At 38.5% G+C, this 22,107-nt stretch overlaps 1 protein-coding gene across 3 annotated transcripts; it reads right to left on the minus strand.

Moving 5' to 3' along the window:
- Positions 1-157: 157 nt before the first annotated feature.
- Positions 158-22,026, minus strand: LOC309506965 (integrin alpha-E-like). 3 transcript variants are annotated; one of them, XM_082181015.1, is made up of 33 exons: positions 21,899-22,026; positions 12,645-12,828; positions 12,326-12,428; positions 12,119-12,198; positions 11,900-11,973; positions 11,110-11,215; positions 10,990-11,025; positions 10,810-10,881; positions 10,601-10,722; positions 10,350-10,501; positions 10,065-10,218; positions 9,676-9,820; positions 9,115-9,185; positions 8,876-8,996; positions 8,382-8,509; positions 6,505-6,642; positions 6,204-6,404; positions 5,490-5,611; positions 5,205-5,347; positions 4,971-5,116; positions 4,712-4,819; positions 4,065-4,135; positions 3,832-3,955; positions 3,647-3,733; positions 3,492-3,571; positions 3,310-3,390; positions 1,905-1,980; positions 1,711-1,812; positions 1,595-1,624; positions 1,386-1,472; positions 928-1,014; positions 739-849; positions 158-437 (listed from the first exon to the last, which is right to left on the minus strand). In XM_082181015.1, exons 2-33 carry the CDS (start codon positions 12,709-12,711, stop codon positions 384-386), a joined length of 3,279 nt encoding a protein of 1,092 aa, XP_082037141.1. In that variant the 5' UTR covers positions 12,712-12,828; positions 21,899-22,026; the 3' UTR covers positions 158-383. The 3 variants fall into 3 exon arrangements, with proteins under 3 accessions (XP_082037141.1, XP_082037139.1, XP_082037140.1); XM_082181013.1 differs by having other exon boundaries at positions 10,972-11,025; XM_082181014.1 differs by having other exon boundaries at positions 10,972-11,025; positions 21,977-21,994.
- Positions 22,027-22,107: the final 81 nt, after the last annotated feature.

Raw genomic sequence — 22,107 nt, forward strand, 5'->3', positions numbered from 1 at the left:
ATGAACCATCATTTTTATTATTATTACAATTTTATATGATTCTCATAAAAATTCCTCTTAAAATTATCATTACGTTTTCTTCGTGGACTTTGGTGTATCATCAAATCCTGAGCTCAGTTTCTGCACACTACATCCAGGCTATAAATTAGTTAATTGGTTATGGGGTATTTAGGATTTACATTTATTTAGATAGAGAGATTTTTGTCTAACATTCTTTCTGTACATACTATATTAAATACAATCAGTCATTAAAAGCTTCTTAATACTACATAGATAATAAAATAAACAAGGTTATAACTTTTATCCCAAAAACAAACATTTCTTGACACAAACTTAAGCAAGATATATGGGAATATATATTCCCTCCTGAGCTTTGGCAGTCTTCAGTTTGGACTCAGTGCTTGGTCCACTTTATGGCGGCGACGGAAAAAGCCACACTGAAAATAAAATCACATGAAGAGTCAGTGCATGCTGAGATAATGGTTCTGTTCGGAATAGCATCTTACAACTCTTACTATTTCTGCAGTATATTGTATGCAGACTGTGCACAGGATGCAAATTTTATATATAAAATACAGATGACCAAATACATTCACCAAAATATGCACTAATACTATTACAGCTCACTGCAAGAAATAATATCCCACATTGCATTGCGCTCGACTTGATCTTCCTAAAGAAAGAACCGTGTGATATCATTATCAAGTGTGGGGACAGAAAGGAAGGGTTAATTTTTACCTTTATGAGAATGATAATTATGATGATAAGGAGCAGAAATCCTCCTATGGATCCTCCAATGATGGCACCTTTAGATGACGTCACGGTCAGCTTTGTGATCATCACCTCAACCTGCATTGCATGAAAAATCTCTCAGCCACCAAATGCTTGATAACATGTTTGCATGCTTGAAAAGGGTCTGCCATTCACCGTAACAGTCCTTGAAGTATCCTTCGCAGCATAGACGGTCTCATCAAAGCTGTATGTTCCTACGGCAGTGATCTTGGCTGATTTTTCCTATAGGTTTGAAAAGTTATATTGGATAAACAGGTTGTTCATGCACGTGATTATCACTGTACCAGGACTAATTGCTGCTTTCACGCCATGTCGTAATTACCGTAATTTCGAGATGAAAACACGTGACATTCTACTTGCAGCTGTTCTCGTCCTCGCACCTGGAATTATGCGTTTTTATGACAACACTATCAACACCAAAATTAATCTGCAGTGGTCAGGTGGTACACCGGTCACGTGGTACAAGATTACAAAAATTCCCAGCTTTCAAGTTGTAATTACAAGCTCTACGAGGATGTGAACGCTTTTTACACATTTAAATCTCCTAATTACAGTAATTACGACATGGCGTGAACGCACCTATGCAACTATACCTGAACATCACGTATCAAAACATCGGCATCAATGATGATTTTCTGCAGCTCTTTCATGGTACATATGATGACATAGGGTTCCTGTTCCTACAGACACAAAAATATGAATATAAAATGTATTTTAAATTGAAAATATTTAAATGATTTAATAATAACAGTTGAAACAGTTTTTTTAAAAGCATGATCAGTGTTTCAAGGAAATATCTTACCTTTACTTTATTTCCTTGCCAAGAACACTCCTAATGCAAAAGGAGCAATAAATGTTAATTTGAAAGCCTTCATGCTGTTTATGGTCACTCTATGCACTAAATATTTCATGTGGTACCTTTGGTTTGACACTTTTGATGTGCAGATCGGTATTGTAGGTGTCCTTTGTTATTTTTACAACTACATCGATTTTAGCACCATACTTATTTTCACCTGCAAACTGAATCAGAATACAATAGAATGTATTAAATGTATAATATAAATATATGAACCTAAAAATTAGCCGGTTCTTATGTGATTTATATACTGTACCTGAAATTCAAACTGCATCTGTCGAGTTTCTTTATTTGCACCCTCTTCAATACGGAGTCTATTTGGGGAGGCTGTGCTGTTGTTGTGGAATAAATAAATAAATAATAATGCATATGCTTCAATATTACAAAATCAAGAGGTTTAAATGGGTCGTGAACTGAATTTTTTTTTTTTATGTCAGTTTGATTTTTACATCAAAAATGGTCATCATTTAGAAATAAAAGGCAATTTCTACCCTGATTTTAGCCGTCTGATTTGAACGCTCTGTTGGAAGGGGCGTGTCTGCTGTTAAGTAAACGCCCACTGCTGTGATTGGCTTACATCTTCTCATATGAAATAAGTATTATATGTGGAACTATCTGGAAAACGTTACTATGTTTTTACTATTACAGCTGTTGAGATTAATCGTGAAAAGTGTTGATTATAGCATTATATTTAGATCTACTCCGATCGCATTAAAGGTTGCAGCAATGAGCATTGTAGCCTATGACAGATGTGTCTGCTGAGCGCATGAATGCAGTGATCTCATCACTGCAACTCGATTTCTGCACTCTCACAAATGTTTTCATCATAACTAATAGTACAAACACAATGTAAGTAAGATTCACTGTGCAGTGTAGACAGCGTCATTGATAATAATGGGAGTTTTGGCGAGAGTCCAAAACTCAGTCACTGATAAACTCTTGACAGCTCCAGCGATTATAAAGGGAGGGTTCTTTAAACTGCTTTCTCTATATAATTTGATCACAATTAAAATAACAGATTTTAATAACAGTAGCATTTTCATGCTACTAAGAAAAAGAATGTAAAGTTGACCGTTTAGTCACTGGCTTGATTCTGACGCATTAACAGCAAAAAAAAAGATTTTGAGACAGAGAACATCTGACTGTACATAAATCACATCCGAAATCACTGGTCACAGATTAGGCATTAGATTTAACACAGTTACTTACATGTTGTGGCATTACTGTTGGGTCCATATCTTACAGTAAAAGTCTGTTTGTAAAGCCTGTGCCGAAATTGTGACTGATTTATCACATTATCCACAGTGAAATGTACCGAACAAACAAATAATTCTCTACTGAGACATTCACATTTAGCTGAAAATAAATAACCACTTTTCTAGCATTAGGATCCTTTGTAAGGTAATGTTATTTTTAGTCCAGTGATCCTGTGTCTAAAATAAATACCTCTCTTCTCTTTACGTCATTACGTCATAATGTGACAAAATCCAAACAAAGTTGTTTTTGGAACTTGGTTTTAATAAAAGCTGTTTTTGGACTACTGAAATTTACAAGATGTTTTTATAGTACAATGACCTTTACATGTCAAAAGATCAAGAAAATATGTCTCAATTCATGACCCCTTTAATTCAAAATACTTATCAGGTTGTTTGTTCACTTACCCAGTCAGTTGGATTGGTAGGGAATACATCACATTAAATGCATATTTTTTTGAGTCCAGAAGCTGAGAGCCTCCATTCTCACTAAAATCAGAGAAAAAATGTATTACAAATTTTTTTTTTATGCACATTTAAAAATTAGTTACTGATTTGAATATAAAGAGCAAGAGAACCAGCTCTCCAACCTGGTTAGATTAGCGATAATCTCATAATCCCTCAACTCAGATTTGATGTCATTGAGCTGCCAGGAGACGAAGAGGTTGGTCTGGGAAATAAAAAAAAATAAAAAATCAGGTGCAAATGACATCAGAATGCTTATGTTTCAAAGATAAAGTCATACCTGTGTGTCTCTTTTGAAAACAGGGTGTTGAATATTACACTGTATCTGATTGTCATTCTTCACGGGGCAGGTGGCACCTTCTATTTTCTGTAAGTGAGACACCAAAACAGGATATCCTCTATCTACTAAATGCATCAACAGCAGGGATAATTGGCTTTTACAAGGTAAGGTCTTGTTTTTTTTACCTTCTGACTGAGTATACTGGGGTAGGTCAAAGTCAGGGTGGTCAAATAGGAAGGGTCTTCAGTATTCGTAAGATTGAAGTTGATATTCAAGCTTTGAGTGTCTCCAATTATGATCTTAGTTACACTGCAATGTAAATTATTTTAGTTACAGAAAAAAACATATCAAACTATATTTTTACATTTGTAAATAGCTGTGGCTGAAAGTTAATTTAATTAATGTCATCAGTACATACCTAATTTGTGAATCAGATAATGTAATATTTGGTTTACAATCTGAAGCGTTGCAGTCATTTTCAAAGGAAATCTAAAAATAACAAAAAAAGTATGCTATGATCATTTTAAGTGTTATTACAGAAATTAAAAGTTTTTTAATGAAAAATCGCCAAATATGGATGATGGAATGACAGTGAAAATGACAGTAAAACATTTATATTGTACAAAATATTTCTATTTCAAATACATGCTGTTCTTTCGAACTTTCTATTTATCAAAGACTCCTTAAAAAATGTATTACAGTTTCCACAAAAATATTAAGCAGCAACTATTTTCAACATTGCTAATAATAATAATTTCCTGAGCAGCAAATCAGCATATTAGAATGATTTCTGAAGGATCATGTGACACTGAAGACTGGAGTAATGATGCTGAAAATCCAGCTTTGCCATCAGGAAGAAATTACATTTTAAAAAACAGCTATTTTAAATTGTTACAATATTTCACAATATTACTTCTTACAAGTATGTATGATTAAATAAATGCAAGAAACTTCTTTCAAAAATACAAAAACTTTTGAACGGTATTGTAAGAAATGGTGAAAGATGACTATGTTCACAAGTGTTTGTGAAATTTTTATATTATGAATATTCTGAAAAATATTTACCTTATCTACAACCTCAGTTGGAGAAAATATGTCAAGAATTCGGATTTGGTTGGGGGCCAATGAAAAATTCAGCTTGATTTTAATAGCTGAAAAACAATCAAAACATCCCTGAAAAGAAGACAATCAGTCAATATCACAAAGAAAGGATCATAGCTCTCAAAATATTTTTGCAATAAAAAATTTGCTGTTTAATGAATACTGACAACTTCTCTGACAAGTTGGGTAGGAAAAAAAAGAACCAAACAAAGAAGCAACGTACCAAATATTGTAGGGTGATATGGGTGCACTCTGCTTCTCTCGTCAAAACTAAAATGTTTTCTAATTGATTGCTGTTGTCAACAGTGATACGCTTTTTGTTTACATCAGAATCCAAGTCAATTTGGTACTTAAGAGGGAGTGTTTCAGCTAAAATGACAGGAAATTGTGGTTAAAATAACCATGAGGATTCTTTGGGATCAAGAATACACTCACTGAAATGAAACGGAACACTTACATTCAAGTTTTCCCTTTATCACATTAAAACATACTCCTAAATGTATGCTAAACTTGCTGGATAATTCATTCGTTTGTTGAGTCAGAGGAATTTCTTTTTTAGAAATCGTTATAACTGGGTTGATGACCACAACAGGGATGCTCCTGCAAAAAAAATTGTATAAACATGAAACTAAATCCAAAGAGAATGTTCCCCTATCCTACAATGAAACAGAATGTATACTAAAATTAATATAATTTTTTTTTTAAATAACAAAATCTAACAAAATGTTTCTTTTTTACTCACTCAAAAACAGTCACTCTCCCTTGACTTCCAACAGCGATGCAAGACTTATTTGAAGCAGAAAAGCCACTTACTGACTGACCAAAGTGCACAAGTTTCATTCCAAAATTTGAGGGTGAGATTTTCTAGGGAGGAAACAGCAAAATTAGATTTGAAAACTTTTCAAGTCACATTGAGATGGAAAGTCAAACTTTAAAGCAACCATCTTAGGTCTATTATTAAAAAAATGGCAAATTAATTTTTAGAATTAAATAGAATATAACAAGGAGCTATATTTTGTGAAGAAGCAGGCTCATAATTGTTCATATCATTTCATAATTTTAGGGTAAATGATAATGAAGCAAAAGATGCAAAATCATGCAGTTGTATTACATATTCAATCACTGAATCACTGGATTATTATGTGAGGTCATGAAGTGTCTATATGTGGAGAGTCCAACTGAAATCAGTCTTTTCTTCAGAATTTCTGGATATTATCATGGAATATTAATCGTTTTATTATTTGTATTATTTATTATTTCATTTTATAAATTTGACATGAATAAAATGTCTTTAAATAATTAATATAAAATATCGTTCTAATAATTATCTGCTCCATGTCTATATGATCATTGGGGGAAAATACGCAACAATATCTGGACAAAAAATTGTCTGGATATTGTCCAAGATTTCTTAAAAAGCTAAAGTGTAAAGAAAATGCGCCCAAATGATACCCACTTGTGAAAACTGAAGACCATCTGGGAATCCATTGTAAATGTAAATGCTTCCCGAGGAATCTGTTTCCAGAGGAGCGCCCACTGCTACATCATTGAATGTGTTCCCATCAATATCTCCTATAGAGCTGATGGCTGCACCAAACCTTGCAAAGGTCTGTCCCGCATCACCCTGCAGCTTCATTGTCACGCTCTCAAATCTGTCCTTGTGCTTTAGGATGATTTAAAAATAACCAAATTAGATACAAATCATGTTATGCTATGGCCCACACGTGTTCATGAGCTAAAAGGAGAGTATGATATACCTCATTCCATCTGTACACTAGCACTTTGCCTTCTTCCCCATTTTGATGGAAATGTGGTGCTCCAACTAATAGATGATCTGTGAATTCATCCCTATTAATGTCCAAGGCACAAAGAACTGATCCAAAGTAAGATCCAACCTATGGCAATTATACTTCACTTCATTATTATCATATTAGCAAATGCATACATTTGGGCTTGTAAGTGTAATCAGAAGAAAAACAAAATACTTATGCATGTATTATGAATTCCTAATATGGACACCATTTAAAGATTACTCAATTCAACAACTGAAATGTGTAAATCTTAAAAACGGACTGATATATAGATATATACTGTAGATATATAGGGGTGGGCAAAATTATTAGAACGGTAAGATTTTTTTAAGTTTTAAAAGAGAATATTTTGTTTGCTCACCAAGGCTTCATTTATTTGATCCAGAATACAGCAAAAACAGTAATATTGTGAAATATTTTTATTTTGTTTATAAAAATATATGTAACGTGATATAATGTACTAAGTAATGTTAAGTTAAAACAACTTGCAATTACTTAGTAGATTCTATCACGTTACATATATTTTTAAGTAAAGAATGTTGCGTGAACTCAAATATTTAAGTACATATAACAAAGGTTTTCTTGTTAATTTTAAGTAAAATTATTCCAAGTTGGGATTACTTAAAAAGTGTGATGCAAAAATGGTGCATATATATTTTAAGTAAATCCAACACATCATTTTTTAGAGTGTTGGGCACCAACCCAAATGGAGCCCCTATCAGAATTCTTGACATATTTACAACTGAGGTTGTAGATGAGGTAAATATTTTTCAGAATATAAAAATTTCACAAGCAATTGTGAACAAAGTCATCTTTCACTATTTGATACACTAACGTTCAAAAGTTTTTGTATTTTTCAAAGAAGTTTCTCGCATTTATTTAATCATAAATACAGTAAAAAGTAATATTGTGAAATAGTGTAACAATTTAAAATAGCTGTTTTTTAAAATGTAATTTCTTCCTGATGGCAAAGCTGAATTTTCAGTATCATTACTCCAGTCTTGTCCGTGTCACATGATCCTTCAGAAATCATTCTAATATGATCATTTGCTGCTCAAAAAACATTTATTATTATCAATGTTGAAAACAGTTGTGTACACATTTTTTCAGGATTTTTTGATGAATAGAAAGTTCAAAAGAACAGCATTTATCTTAAATAGAAAGCTTTTGTAACATTACCACAACCGTTCAAAAGTTTGGGGTATGTTTTTTTTTGTTTTTTTTTGGAAAGAAATTAATAATTTTATTCAGCAAGGATGCATTAAATTGATCAAGAGTGACAGTACAGACATTTATTATGTTGTAAAAAGCTTTCTATTTCAGATAAATGCGGTTCTTTTGAACTTTCTATTCATCATACAATCCTGAAAGGAAATTGTACACAACTGCTTTCAACATTGATAATAATAATAAATGTTTTTTGAGCAGCAAATCGGCATATTAGAGTGATTTCTGGAGGACTGGAGTAATGATGCTGAAAATTCAGCTTTGATCCCTAACCCTCACCCCATTACATTTTAAAATACTTTCAGTTAGAAAACAGTTATTTTAAATTGTAAATAATATTTTAAACAATATTACAGTTTTTGCTGTATTTTAGATCAAATAAATGAAGCCATGGTGAGCAGAAGAGATTTCTTTTAAAACATTAAAAAATCTTACCATTCTAATAATTTTGGCCACCACTGTGTGTATGTGTATATATATATATATATATATATATATATATATATAGCGCCTAGAATTATTTTTGACTTTTAAACTTTCAAAACTTAAAACAAACAGTCTGGTGTGTTTATATCAATAGTATTAACTACAAATACCTGATCTCCCTGGAGCACATAGTTTTCGGAGCCGTTAAAAATAAATACCCCACCAGTCAGATTATACCGTGGTGCACCAGATATGTAGAGAGTTTTATCGGGTAAATGAGCAGAAGTGACGCTATAACCTGTGATCAGGAAGGAGATTCAACACACATGAAACAGAGATGACTTTCATTTATCCAGGTGTTCAATATAAACAATTTTTTTTTTTAAATCAACTGAATATGGATCGATGGATTCCCCCGCAGGACAGTTTAGAAAATTCTTATTATACTAATACATATATCATTAAAAGCTGCTAGGAAGATGATTACTGTGAACTGGATGACACTGCATGAACCTAAATTACCAGAATGGACATGCAGACTGAAACACACATATACATATATATATATATATATATATATATATATTTGAGAAAATGACTGGTTTGGAAAATGGAAAATGTTTTTCACTGGAAATATATATATTTTTTAAATCAACTCACTCACCTAAATATGAAAATTTGGGTCCATTATTAGTGTCATTCATAAATTTCTCAGTGCCTTCGGATTTCAAAATGACCCCACCACTCCAGTCATAGGCACCAACTGCTCCAAAAAGAACAGAATTCTATGCAAAAAGCAAAACAAATGAATGTTAATAGTATATCAAACATCCACACAAGTTCTTTGTAGATTAAGATGAAGTTCTTGAATAAAAAATATCCGAAGCCAAAAATCCTACTTACGTCCTGTACGATATGGGAACTGAATCCAGCCTCTGCGAGCTGCAAATGAAATCCTGCACCTTGCTGAGTGCCTGAGACACAAAGTGGTCAGATATTGCATGAAACTCATTTTACTTGGTAAGTCTCACATTAATGTTATATTGCATATTCAGTTACAAAACTGTCAAAGTCAGTTTAAGAATAGTTTTCTGTTTTTAATCATTCACTCAACAGATTCATTCAAGCACACTGATTCACAAAACACTGTCATACATGTGTTGATTGGAGGCGCAACGCTTGGCTTAGTTTGGAACATTTTTAGTTGGCGGTGCAACAAATAGATAAAGTAACTGGAAATGTTTTGTTTTAAATGTTTTACTCAATTTACTGCTTGTTTACAGAAATGTTATCTAAAAGTAGCACTCACAATTGTGTGCTGTTGCACTGAATATCTGCATGGTTAAATTTTACAACAGCTTTTTATTTAGGCTACAGCTGCTCATCCAGTTAGATTTTAGCATTGGAACTATTCACCAAACTGCCTTTCTCTATTATATTACAAAACGTTTGAAACTTTCTTACCTTCAACCCCAACTATACTGTTCTCCAGTTTGGACAGAATGTCATCTAATGCAGCATAATTGGAAACATTGAAAAATTGACCAGGATCTGCTATTTCCATCATCTCTTTTATTGCTTTAGGTTTAGTCAGAATGCCGTCACCAACCTAAAGATAAGATGTTATTAAGTGTATGGGTTTTAAGATTTATTTTTTAAATAAAACATACAAATCATTAACTATATAATAACAAACTCTGTGTAATATAGCTGGATATGACTGTTTTAGTATAGGGCTCAGGCTGGTGAACCTAGAAGTATCTACAGGGACAGATTCAATCTGTAATTGTAATTCTAATTGCATTTTAAACATCTAAAATGCTAGAGAAATAAGCAGTAAACAGGACACTTACTCCTATGGAATAGCGATTGAAATCTTTCATTTGTGTCATGTTCAAAACATCAGTAAGGTTCATCGGATCTCCCAAAATGTCCCCGTCAGACAAAACAATCATTATTTTTTTGGAGTTATTTTTTGATCCATTCTCAGGGATTGAAACATTTGTACTGTAAACAACCAATGAAACCAGTCAGACCATGACATTAACGTATAACCAACAAAAGTGTTACATGCTAATCAAACACTTAAGATACAGTATAAAATGTCTAGTATTTCACATCATAAATTGTAAACTCACAGGACATGATGGATGGCCGAGGCAGTCTTTGTGATGCTGTAAATTTGCTTTATTTCCCTGACCTTTTGCAAGGTACTGGCACCGTTCTCATTTTCTTTAAGTGAGAGCTCTGTCTTGATTTTATCGCCATATTGCACTATTGCAAAGTCACACTGAGGAGAGAGTTGTTTTGTTAAGTATAATACCTTTTAAATTGCACTTAAAAAAATAGCTATAAATGTTTGTCATAAAATCCTTTAGTTTATACTTGCATTGAAACATGCTTTCCAAACATTGAAAATGACATTGTAGATGAAGTCTTTGGCTCTCTCAAAGTCTTCTTCACTAATGCTACCAGAGCCGTCCAGCACAAAAGCAATCTCTGTCCCAGGATCTAAAAAAGATGTATGACACAATCAGCATGACATAATTAATAAATAATAATACTGATTTATTTCAAAGGCCAAACATAGACTAGTACCATCCTCTTCCTCATCTTCATCTGTTTTCGTGTCACTGTCCGGCTCGGCTTGTCTTCTCATCCTCTGTTTAACTTGTGGATATTGACAGAAATGTAAATTAGCAATCCTATTCTTTAAATGAGCCACATCAAATTATTTCATTTTATCTCAGGTGGGCTCACCTTGATCGATACTTCTACCTCGATTGTTGTTGTTGTTGTTGTTGTTGTTGTTGACTGAGATGAAAGATTTAGAAAAATCAGAGGTAGGATTTTATCTGTTCGAATCTGAAATACCATTATCAAATCATCCATACATACCAAATTTAACAGGATTCAGTTTGACTTTCTCAATGGGATTCATCAGTGTGCATTTTCCATTCAAATCCTCAGTTGATGACTTCTTTATGCGAACTTGGTTACACATCTTGGGAGAAAAAAAATACACAACTCTAATTATCTCGATTGTATTTTTCACCGAAGTCATTCCTCTTCGTGTTCGGCTATCATTTCATTCTAACTGAATAAACGGATGTTAATGTCCTATGTTAATAAGAATTAGTGGAAAATGTTTAACTACTCACAGTGACAGAATCACTCTGAAACTTGACAAAGAGTACATTGTTTTATTTTATAAATGTTTTCACTAGGGAAGTGCCGTCACTTTATGGTTTTAGGTGAAGTAACAGCTTTGACTCACAATGCTTATGACTTCCTCCTGATAGTCACAATACAAGCATCATCCTGAACAATTTCCCCTAATGTCCCAATACATATAAACAAATACAATTCCCCAGAAATAACTTTGGTATCCCAATATTTCTAGTCCTATTTAACTTTTCACAAAAAATTTTTTTCACCATTTTCCTACTCTCTAAAATACTATTTCCTCTTTAGAGGAGAACCGACACATTTCTGTCTGTCACGTATGTGAAGGGGAAGCCACAATCTCTGCGGTTTAAATGTAAAAATGTTGTGTGACAGACACGAACTGTGTCTGATTACGTGCACAGTTTACTTCTCGTTTGGTATAGCTTTCAATAGCTCAATCTTTGGTGAAATCATGTTAAGAATAAAACAACTGTCTTTTTGTACATGTTTTTATACATACCACAAGGTGCTCCTCTTTTGATATCAGCCTAGAAGCTACAGATGCTACTGATCTCAGGCCTTTTGGTTTTTCATCTTTAAAAGATACATTGATATAATAAGATTTTTACTATAAAAGTAATTCTGTAAATCAGTAAGGACATTATTATGAAATTAACAAAGTTAAGTTTCCATTTTGAGCTTCTCTATAAAAAGATACAAAAGAAAAAGACAAACTTACCGATCAAATTTAAATCGACGCATTCTTCATTTAGAGTGCAGCTGAAAAGTTTTCCATTTGATGGGGAAGGAACAAAAACTCTAGAACACGACAAATTAGGACACTTTTACTAAAAGAGATGACCTATAAGGTAATTATAAAGAACATTTATTTATCTATTTCAGTAAAACGACATAATTATTTAGAAAAATGTCATAAATGACTAACCCATCTTTTGATTGGATAACAGTTTGTCCAAAGAGTGGATCATCTTTTATGAAATGCTTCACTGGAGATATCTGAATATTGAACCCGGTGACACTGCATATGACTGTAACATATAAAATAATGAGTAAAAAATAAAATGTTTCAGACAGCAGAATTTTACACAGTAGTAAGATTATGTTTTTATAATATAGTTTCTACTTTAGCCCAGACATTTTCAGATTCAAATAAATAAGTGTTTAAAACATGCCCAAATACAAATAAATGTTTTAAAATAATGAATTGTAAACACTGATTATCAACACTGTACATAAATACATACCAATCAAAAATAGCAGTCCTTTGTACATTTTGTGAATTCGACCAATTCCACGCTTTAAAAAAAACATATCAGCACACTGAGACGGAAAGCAGCTCGTTGAGGTGTTGAAAGTAGAACAGCACACATGCCTCTGTTGACTGTTAAACCCTCCCTCTTGACACACTTCAGACACAGCACATTTACTCTAGAGAAGGAAATTTTAAATGATTAGCTGTTTTTATAAACTCTAAAATAAGAACACAAATTAGACATATTATAAACTCTAATTGGAACATCATCGAAAGTGATAGCACTCTTCGGGCAATTTTTTTTTTAGAAAAATCAATGGTTAGTTATAGGCATCCACCAACTATACGAGACAAGGTGGTATAGATATCTTCCTGCTCCTGAAAAGAAAACATGGCTTGGTTCTTTAGTAGGTAATTTTAGATGTGGAGGGTGTAGACATTGTGATAACTTGGTCAGAACAATTACTTTTATTGATGTGTCTTCTGGGGAAGTGTATCCATTGAGTCCTTTATTAATTGCAATTCCTCGTATGTAGTTTATAAGTTAGAATGTGAGTGCGGATATTTCTATACAGGTCAAAGGAAAAGGAAATTGCATTTAAGAGCAGCTGAACACAAATATGCTATTCGTACGAAAAACATGTTGTATCCTATGGCGAGGAATTATGAGGTGGGTCATGTCAGTGAGAGTTCCCTTTAAGAGATTGGAATTGAATCCATCCCATGTTCGATAAGAAGTGAAAATAGACAGAAAAGGCTTTTGCATCAAGAGACTTTTTGGGTACATACACTTAAAGCAACTAAAAGAAACTGAAGAAACTGATTTCTTACCTTTTTTTGTAATGATTTATGATTTATATCGATTTATATCGTGCCGGTGTATATGTTTATATTTAAATTGTGATGTGTGTATATGTGTAGTTATATATATATATATATATATATATATATAGCTTTGTATATAAATGTGTGTTATAGAGCTTTGTGTGATTCTCATACAGATAAACTAGTTAACAAAGCTATTGGTTCAATGTTCTGACTGGTAGTCTCAACCACAAATCCATTTGAAATTGTATTTTCTATTTAGAAAATGGGCCACCGGAAGAAAAATGGTCCTTTTATTTTAGAAATCTTTTTAAAGTGAGTGAGATGCCCATTAATTATCACTGGCATACTGTAGCTATTCACTAGTTTTGCAAGAGGACATGTACATCTGAGACAACCATACACTGACTCTGTTACAGGATGTGGTGAATATGGAAACCAGCAACTCTAACTGTGACAGTAAACTAGTCTACCCTCAGCCCTCAGTTTTTAAATTAACCTCAAAATATTTGTCTAATAGTGCTTTAAAGGGGTCATCGGATGCCCATATTCCACAATTTATGATTCTTTAGGGTCTTCATTTAAGTTTGTAACACACTTTGGTTAAAATTATGTAAAACAACATGCTTTTTACCTCCTCAAAAAAAGCTGTTTCACAGCGACCCAGTTCCCTTTTGAGAGGTCTTTCGTATTGCGTAAGGCTAGCTTACGCTATGGGAAAACTCCTTTTCTCGAGAATATTGAAGCAAAATCTTTAAAACGCAGTGCAGCTGCACAGCATACACAGATGAACGGCGAGTACGGTCATTGGCTGTGCTGCGGCAACTGCACGAACCTATGTCGAGGCGGCTCAGACGCGCAAAACAATCAGGAAACTTCGCGCCCTGGCATGTCAGAGCCCGCCAGAATGGCCGTGGCCTAAGGCTATAAAACACCCATTCTTCGCCATGGACCTCAGATTTTATCTCCTTCAGCGATGTCACGATGCATGAATTCACTGACTCTTTCTCGCTACGTGTTGTTGTGTGTGCAGGTGGGCGTGGTCGCTGATCAGTACTGCTGATCAGCGGCACCAGCAGTGCCTACTTATGCTCACAGTTTCGTCTTGTCTTTGTCAGATCGTTGTTGGATGTTCCCAGTGTGTTTGTCTCCAGCCTGTCTTCATTTCTACTGTGTTTGCACCTGTATCCAGTTTTCCTGTCATCTTCACTCTGCCTTCTTCCACGGAGGTTCTGCTCTTCGGTTCCCCGAGTCCTGGCAGCCAGTGCATCGGAATTCCTTCACCATCGCGACTACTGGGTTGTCAATCAGTGTCCCTGCGCTACCAAAGGCGATTGTTCCTGGACTCTGGCTTCTGACCACTCACTACCTTAACATCAACTGTATTCAATGAACTGAGTTTTACTTGCATTTGAATCCACTGTTTATTAACCATGACAAGCGAAATCACCACTTCGCTGATCTCCGGATAGAAGCCTTCTCGCCACCGTCAAAGAGCCTTCAGCGGAATAAGCAGCTGCTTCGCAGATCTGAGGAAGCCGGCTTCCTGTCGCCGCCTTCAGCCCGCTGTTCTGCTGTGCCATCCGGTGCGCCATATCCTTTTAACGCAAGTGTGTTTGCTGCTGCGTCACACTTTTCTAAATTAGAAATTTCCAGGCGTTGTTTCAAATGCCTCGCACTAAGTGCGCCTCGTGCAGAGGCCCTCTCGTCGGTGGAGACCGTCACATCCTTTGCGCTTCCTGTCTGGGCCGTGACCACGCGGAAGCTGCACTCGCCAAGGGCGGCTGCCCTGAGTGCGACATGATGGATCTCTCCACCCTGCGGGATCGACTGGCCGTTTTCGACAACGACGACCCCGCGCTTCCCGCTCTCTCTCTCCCTCTGCTCGAGCCACGTAAAAAGAAGCGCTGTTCACAAAGGATGCCAGAGCGGACGGAGACGAATGAGCACACGCCAGCCCAGTCCCCCGCCTCGCTCTCTCCAGAGGAAACCCCCTCACCGGTCCTGTTCACGCAGGACCAGCACCCCTCTCTGCGAGCGGCAGGTCTCGTCTCTTTTGGGGCATCGGACGAGGATGAAGAGAAGGATGACAGCCTTTCCATCGCTGTATCCGACTGTGATGAGTGGGCGAGCTCCGTTTCCAGCCCCGCACCGTCAACACAAGCCAGTGCGAGAACGGGCTTTGATGCAGAGTTTCTCCGTGTGCTGACCAGGGCCGTTGAAGACCTCGGGCTCGAGTGGTCTTCGCCCAAGGAGCCCACGCGCAGCAGGCTGGATGAGTGGTTCCTGCAGGGGCGCCGGCAGGCCCCTCAGTAGAGATCCGCCCCCTTCATCCCAGAAGTGCATGACAAGCTGACTAAGTCGTGGACAGCGCCGCACTCAGCTCGCTTTAAGATTTCCTTCTCCTCGACGCTCTCCTCTGTGGCCGGCGCGACGGAGAAAGGCTATGAGGCGATTCCTCCCCTCGAGGAGGCGGTGGCCGCTCACCTCTGCCCGGCTACCGCTACAGGATGGAAGGCCGAAGTTTCACATCCATCAAAGCCTTGCCGCACCCCTTCAGCTCTCGCATGGCCGCGCATATGCCACCGCTGGCAAAGCTGCTTCGGCACTTCACACCATGACTGTCCAGGTGTTTCAGGCTAAACTTCTCTGCTCAATGGACGAGTCTGGACCTGAACCACAGGCTTCGGGGACCTGCGCAGCGCCACATACCTGGCCCTACGAGCCACAAAATCGACAGCCCAGTCGATCGGTCGAAGCATGGCAAACCTGACGGTGCTTGAGCGGCACCTCTGGCTGAATTTGACGGACATGAAGGAGGAGACAGGGCAGCTTTCCTTGACTCCCCTATCTCCACCACGGAGATAGGGGAGATCCAGTCTGTTCGGCCTAGTGGTCAAGGGTTTCGCGGAGGCTCGGAAAGCGTTGCAGGCTATGCGTCACTTCCTCCCAAAGCGTTCCAGCTCTGCTTTGAGCCGCCAAAAGAAGGAGCCACCACCTCAGCAGGTTAAAGCAGCGCCTCCGATCTCTCAGCCCCGCCCAGTGGCTGAAGTCCGCTCTCGCTCTGCAAAGCGCCAGCAGTTCCCTGAGAGGCGGGGACCCCGACCCAGGATTGTGTTGGACCCCGAGCCTCGCAAGCCTTCCTAGCCACAGGAAGGAAAAGGGAGAGTTTGAGTCCCGCCGAGGCCGGACCAATCTCCTAAAAGCTTCTCAAACATTCCCCAGTCCCCTCTTTTCAGGTGGCTGGAAATGTCGATATTGCAGTCAATGGGTCTGTTACAAAACACACACACCTGCAAACAAACGCTGTTTTTACAGCGACACAAATAAAGCATGAAAAGAGCTCTTTTCTGTCTTTGTCATATGTAGGTCACGTGCCCACTATAAAGTACGCACCCCTACACATAAACATTGCCAGCACGGTATTAACTCTCCCCCCAGCCAGTGCGGGAGAGATAATAAATGTGGATTGTGTGCCCACTGTAAAGTACGCACCCCTACACATAAAAACTGTTCCCACATCAGTTTCCCCCCCTGCTCGCGCTGGAGATGTGATAAAGGGTGCGCCTGCTGTAAAGCGCGCGCACCCCTGCACATGAGCGCTGTTCACACAGCATTAAAAGCACCTGGGTCCCTATCTCACAGCGGCCCGTCTCCAGTCTTCATTCAACCCCTAGGCTATGCGGGCCAAGGCCTGGGAGGCTGTCCCCGGTATATCAGAATGGGTGTTGAACATAATAAAATGAGGCTACTCGCTACAGTTTGCTCGCAGACCCCCGCGCTTTTCAGCCGTGGTCAGAAAAGGGAGCTGTCGAACCAGTTCCCCTTTCACAAAGCAAGTCGGGCTTTTACAGTCGCTACTTCCTCGTTCCAAGGATGGATGGCGCGCAAATTCGCCCGGGGGATTGGTTTTTCACAGTGGATCTGAAAGATGCTTATTTTCACATCCAAATATCGCCTCATCACAGGCCATTCCTGATATTCACCTTTGAGGGGCAGGCTTACCAGTACACAGTACTACCTTATTATTAGCAGTACTACGACTGGCCGAGCCGTCCGCTATATGCATTTCCTCCGGTCACGATGCTACCACAGGTCATCGAACGGATCAGGGAAAGCAAGTGTGCAGTGCTACTAATAGCCCCTCTCTGGAAGACCCAGTTATGGTTCTCCGAGTTGACACAACTGCTGGAAACAGCCCCATGGCCAATTCTGTTGAGGAGAGATCTCCTCACGCAGACGAACTGGAAAATCTGGCATCCCCGTCCCAACTTGTGGGCCCTTGATGTATGGCCCCTCAACGGGTACCCGGGTGTCTCCCGGATAGGGTGTGCTAAAAACCATCACTGAAGCAAGAGCGCCCTCAACTAGGCGTTTCTGTCAAAGAAATGATTTGTATTAAAAGGGCAGTAAAAGCAAAAGGTATCTTCGCCGCTGGTCCTATCCAGCTCAGAGCCCTCTTCGCCGCTGGTCCTGTCCAGCTCAAAGCCCACCTCGTCGCTGGTCCAGCCCAGCACAAAGCCCTCACCGCTGGTCCAGCCCAGCACAAAGCCCTCACCGCTGGTCCAGCCCAGCACAAAGCCCTCACCGCCGTTCCTGCCCAGCACAAAGCCTTCACCGCTGGTTCTGCCCAGCACAAAGCCTTCACCACTGGTCCTCCCCAGCACAAAGCCTTCATCGCTGATCCTGCCTTCTTCGAAGCCTCCTTTGCCGCTGGTTCTGTCCAGTCCAGACACTTCTTCGTCCCTGGTCCTGTCCAGCCCAGAGCCGCCTTCGCCCCCTGTCTCATCCAGCCTTGAACCAGAGCCTGATAATTTCCCCAAGAAATTTTTTTTTTTGGCAGGGGGGGGGGCTATAAGTCCTCTGGGAGGACCGTGGAGGCCTCACCGACACAGTTCCCAATGCCGTCCTGGCCACCCGAAGGGTCTTCTCCGCCATGGCCGCCCGTTAAGTGTTAAGCGTTAAGTTGCTATCTGATTATCTGCTATTCATATACTCACCCATTCGCTCTCTCTGGATCCGTACTTCTGCAAATAAAGTTATATTTCACTTACCATCCTGTCTGTATCGTCTGTGATCCCTGACAGAGACAAGTAACTTATGTACATATTGTTACAAACATATTTTGTAATTTATTTTAATTTAAAGGTTCATATTAACCATTTTTGATCTGTCGCCCAATAAACAATAGGCGATAAGCCTATGCGCATTTTGCGTAATCTTTCTAATAGGCTATTTTGACGAAGACAGACAAATCCGTTTACATTTCCTTTTATTACATTTCTTCCTTGAGTCATATTGAATGTTTGCTAGTTGAATAGACGTATTTAATATGAAGAAAATTGGAGCTAGAATTTTGTCTTTATTACGCGAGAAAATAAATGGGAACGTGGCCCCGCCCATGACACAATTTTCACAGCAAAAGCAAAATCCTGACACGAGAGCAAGAAATTGCATCGAGAGCAAAGAAAAGCGTTTTGAGAGAAACACTTTTTTTTATATAGATAATATTTTCACACTGATAGCAAAAAATATATATTTGAGTTTTTTTCAAAGTATTTTGAGAGATTTTTTTTCTCAGAAATAATTTTAAAAACTTTCTAATTTATATTTTATGTTCTATGAGAAAATACTTTCTCTCAAAACTTTTTTAGTCTCAAATATTATAATTTTTTGCTATTGGTATGAAAACTTTTTCTCTCAAATATTCTTTTTTCTCTCATGAAATGCTTTTTTGCTATCTGTGTGATAACTTTTTCTCTCAAACTTTTTTTCTTTCTCTCAGATCATTTATTTTCTCGCATGTAATAAAGACACAATTCTAGCTCCAGGAGGCGTTGTCCCGTAGCCTAGAAATCTAGACGCACCCTAGCGGCAGCAAAATTTATCAGCCAGGGGTCTAATAAAGTAGCCTGACTACGTCAGACTTCCTACTTCCGCTAATTTCATTTCGCTCCTGTAGTCAGTCTGAGATAGCAGCCTATCTTTCAGTTTTCCACCGGCCTGAAAACAGCCGGGCCAATCAACGAACAGAGGGCGGGCTGAGAGCCGTGACGTAGACGCTGATTGTACCCATAGACAGTATATAAACTGGACACAGCGACCCCATTGGATTCAACGGAGACAAGTGAAGTCAATTAGAAGCACTAACTTCCTGATGGTCGAGCGTACTGCGCAGACTCAAACTGAGCTTGACGATGTAGATGTGACGTGAGCAACCCGTCTATCTACTAGTAGCTGTACCAAGAGAAATCTGAATCATTCCCTTCCGAAACTTGCAGAGACGGAGATCGTGAGTAGGAGGTGTCTATGAGCTAGAAGCAGGAGAAACTTTTGCTAAGTATTCTGATTAATTACTTTGTCATTTTGCCTCCACGTCCCCCCGATTGCCCGCGAGCTTCTCCTCCTGTCCATACGGTAATCTCTCTACTGTGCGACAGAGAGTCGCATGTTATGACGCAATCGTTAGCCTATTTTTACAAAAACTGCTTCTACGGGGCCATAACGTAAGATACAAGGTAATGGAGCCTTTTATACATTTTCGTGTTTCTTTAGAAATAAATAATGGACAAATGGAGTCTTTAAACGCCTCAGATGTAAAGTTATTCGCTGTCAAAGTGACGCCAAAATGAATGGGAGTCAATGGGATGCTAACAGCAGGTGATGGTCAGCTAGCCAATGGCGGCGCCCGGGGCTACTTCAAAATAATATGAAACCCTGCCCCCCTGATTGTACCGTGGATGCGTTGATTTACTTCACATAATCTGCAAAAGTCATTCACAGCCATGTTCACTCCGGTATTTCGCTCGATGGTTTAGTTTTTGCATCATACATGCGTTTACAGTGGAAGTTAGATGCGGCTGAGCATGCGCATAACACACGCCATAACCAAACGTTATGTGATTGGCTTACGGGTAACCAATGATTTTAAACTTCAGACAAGCGCCCCCCCCGCGAGAGAGAAAACACTTCTCTATTATGCTATTCCAGACTCTGTATACGAAGCAAAGTGAAGTAGCAGAGTCTGGTATTACCAGGCTACTAATAAAGCCAGGGGTCTAGCAACTCTCCGTTGACTTTCGGAGCTGTAAAAACCTAAATTGGGTCAGGCCAATCACATCGTGTATAGAGAAGGCGGGGCGGGCTTAACATAATGACGACAGAGTTGCGACGGTTCCCTGCTACTTGAAAACAGGCTGCTGCTGCTGCTGCCTGCTGGAGAACAGTCTTTCGAATCGGCTTTGGCCGCGACTCTGGAGGACTTGGAGTTAAGTTTTTCTTTGAGAAAAGAGCAAAGAACGGCACTTAAGTCATTCTTAAAAAAAGAAGATGTGTTCGTCGTTTTGCCGGCCAGATTCAAAAGTTGAATCTATCAACTAACGTTAGCTCTGCTGTTGGGAAAACGCTCTGGTTGGTTGAAGCGCTGTCCTATTGCGTGCAGAGGGAATTTGAAAGACAGCCGTTTATCCCGCCCCTCGGATTGAGCCGTGTCTACGCCTACGGTGAGCAGTGTTGCCAACTTAGCGCCTTTGTCGCTATTTTTAGCGACTTTTCAGACCCCTTTAGCGACATTTTTTCAAAAAAGCGACTAGCGACAAATCTAGCTACTTTTTGGACAAACCTCAGTAACCTCCAAATGTTGCCAGCACAGTCCTGCGAGCGCGAGGTTTGCGTTCTCTTTGCCGTCACACACCTCTCTCTGCGTCTACCCTGTTCAGTGAATGGCTGAGAGAGGAGCAGCAGCACGGAACAGACGTGAATGAGCAGTGTTGTTTCCACGGACGGACTTATCACTTATCTTTTGTTTTATATTTAAAGAATTTAGTTTGACCATTTTATTTTATTACTTGTGCTTATCACTTGTAATACTCACTATCACAATGCTTTAGTTCAACCAGTTCCCGAACTCTCTCAATTCAGATAATTTTACACATATAAAAAAATAGTCATTCAACAGCTACTCGTTCTATTGTCTGACAAAAAAATATAGTAAATGAGAACAGCTTTATTGGCAATTCGGCTATATTATATTATAGTATGTTATATAAAAACACAGTATGTGAGCATGATTTTAACGAGAAAAAACATTAGGCAGGCAGAACGCAAAATGCCGCGATGACGTCATGAATATGCTAATTGACGTATGACGTCATCTAGCGACATTTAGCGACTTTTAGGGGAGGCGTTAGCTACTTTCCTTTGAAAATAGTTGGCAACACTGTTGCCAGACCTAACATCTTGATCTAGTTGTCCCGTCAAACCTGTTAAACCTGTTTTGCCCTTAAACTAAAAAACTCTGATATTGCACACTTAAGGGTGTTTTTCAGTACTAATATACCTGTCGTATTATCATTACAATGGCACATGAAACAATAAATACAAATTGTCAGTCAAAAAAAAAGTACGAAAGAATTCACTTACTGCACTAAAAAACAGCTTAACAGGAACAGGTGTTACGGGGTTAACTGGGGGAACGCGCGTGCACTCAGATGGTTTTACCTGGATTTCCAGCAGATGTTAAACGGCTACAGATTCGTCACATGCCATTTTTCACGGATCAATAATTAAAAACGTATTTTTCACCAGTTGTATACACACTGGTATGCATAATAAAGCGATTTGTTTTTGTA

This window comes from Leuciscus leuciscus (genome assembly GCF_965113295.1).
Source record: "Leuciscus leuciscus genome assembly, chromosome: 9".
In the NCBI taxonomy this organism is placed as follows: domain Eukaryota; kingdom Metazoa; phylum Chordata; class Actinopteri; order Cypriniformes; family Leuciscidae; genus Leuciscus; species Leuciscus leuciscus.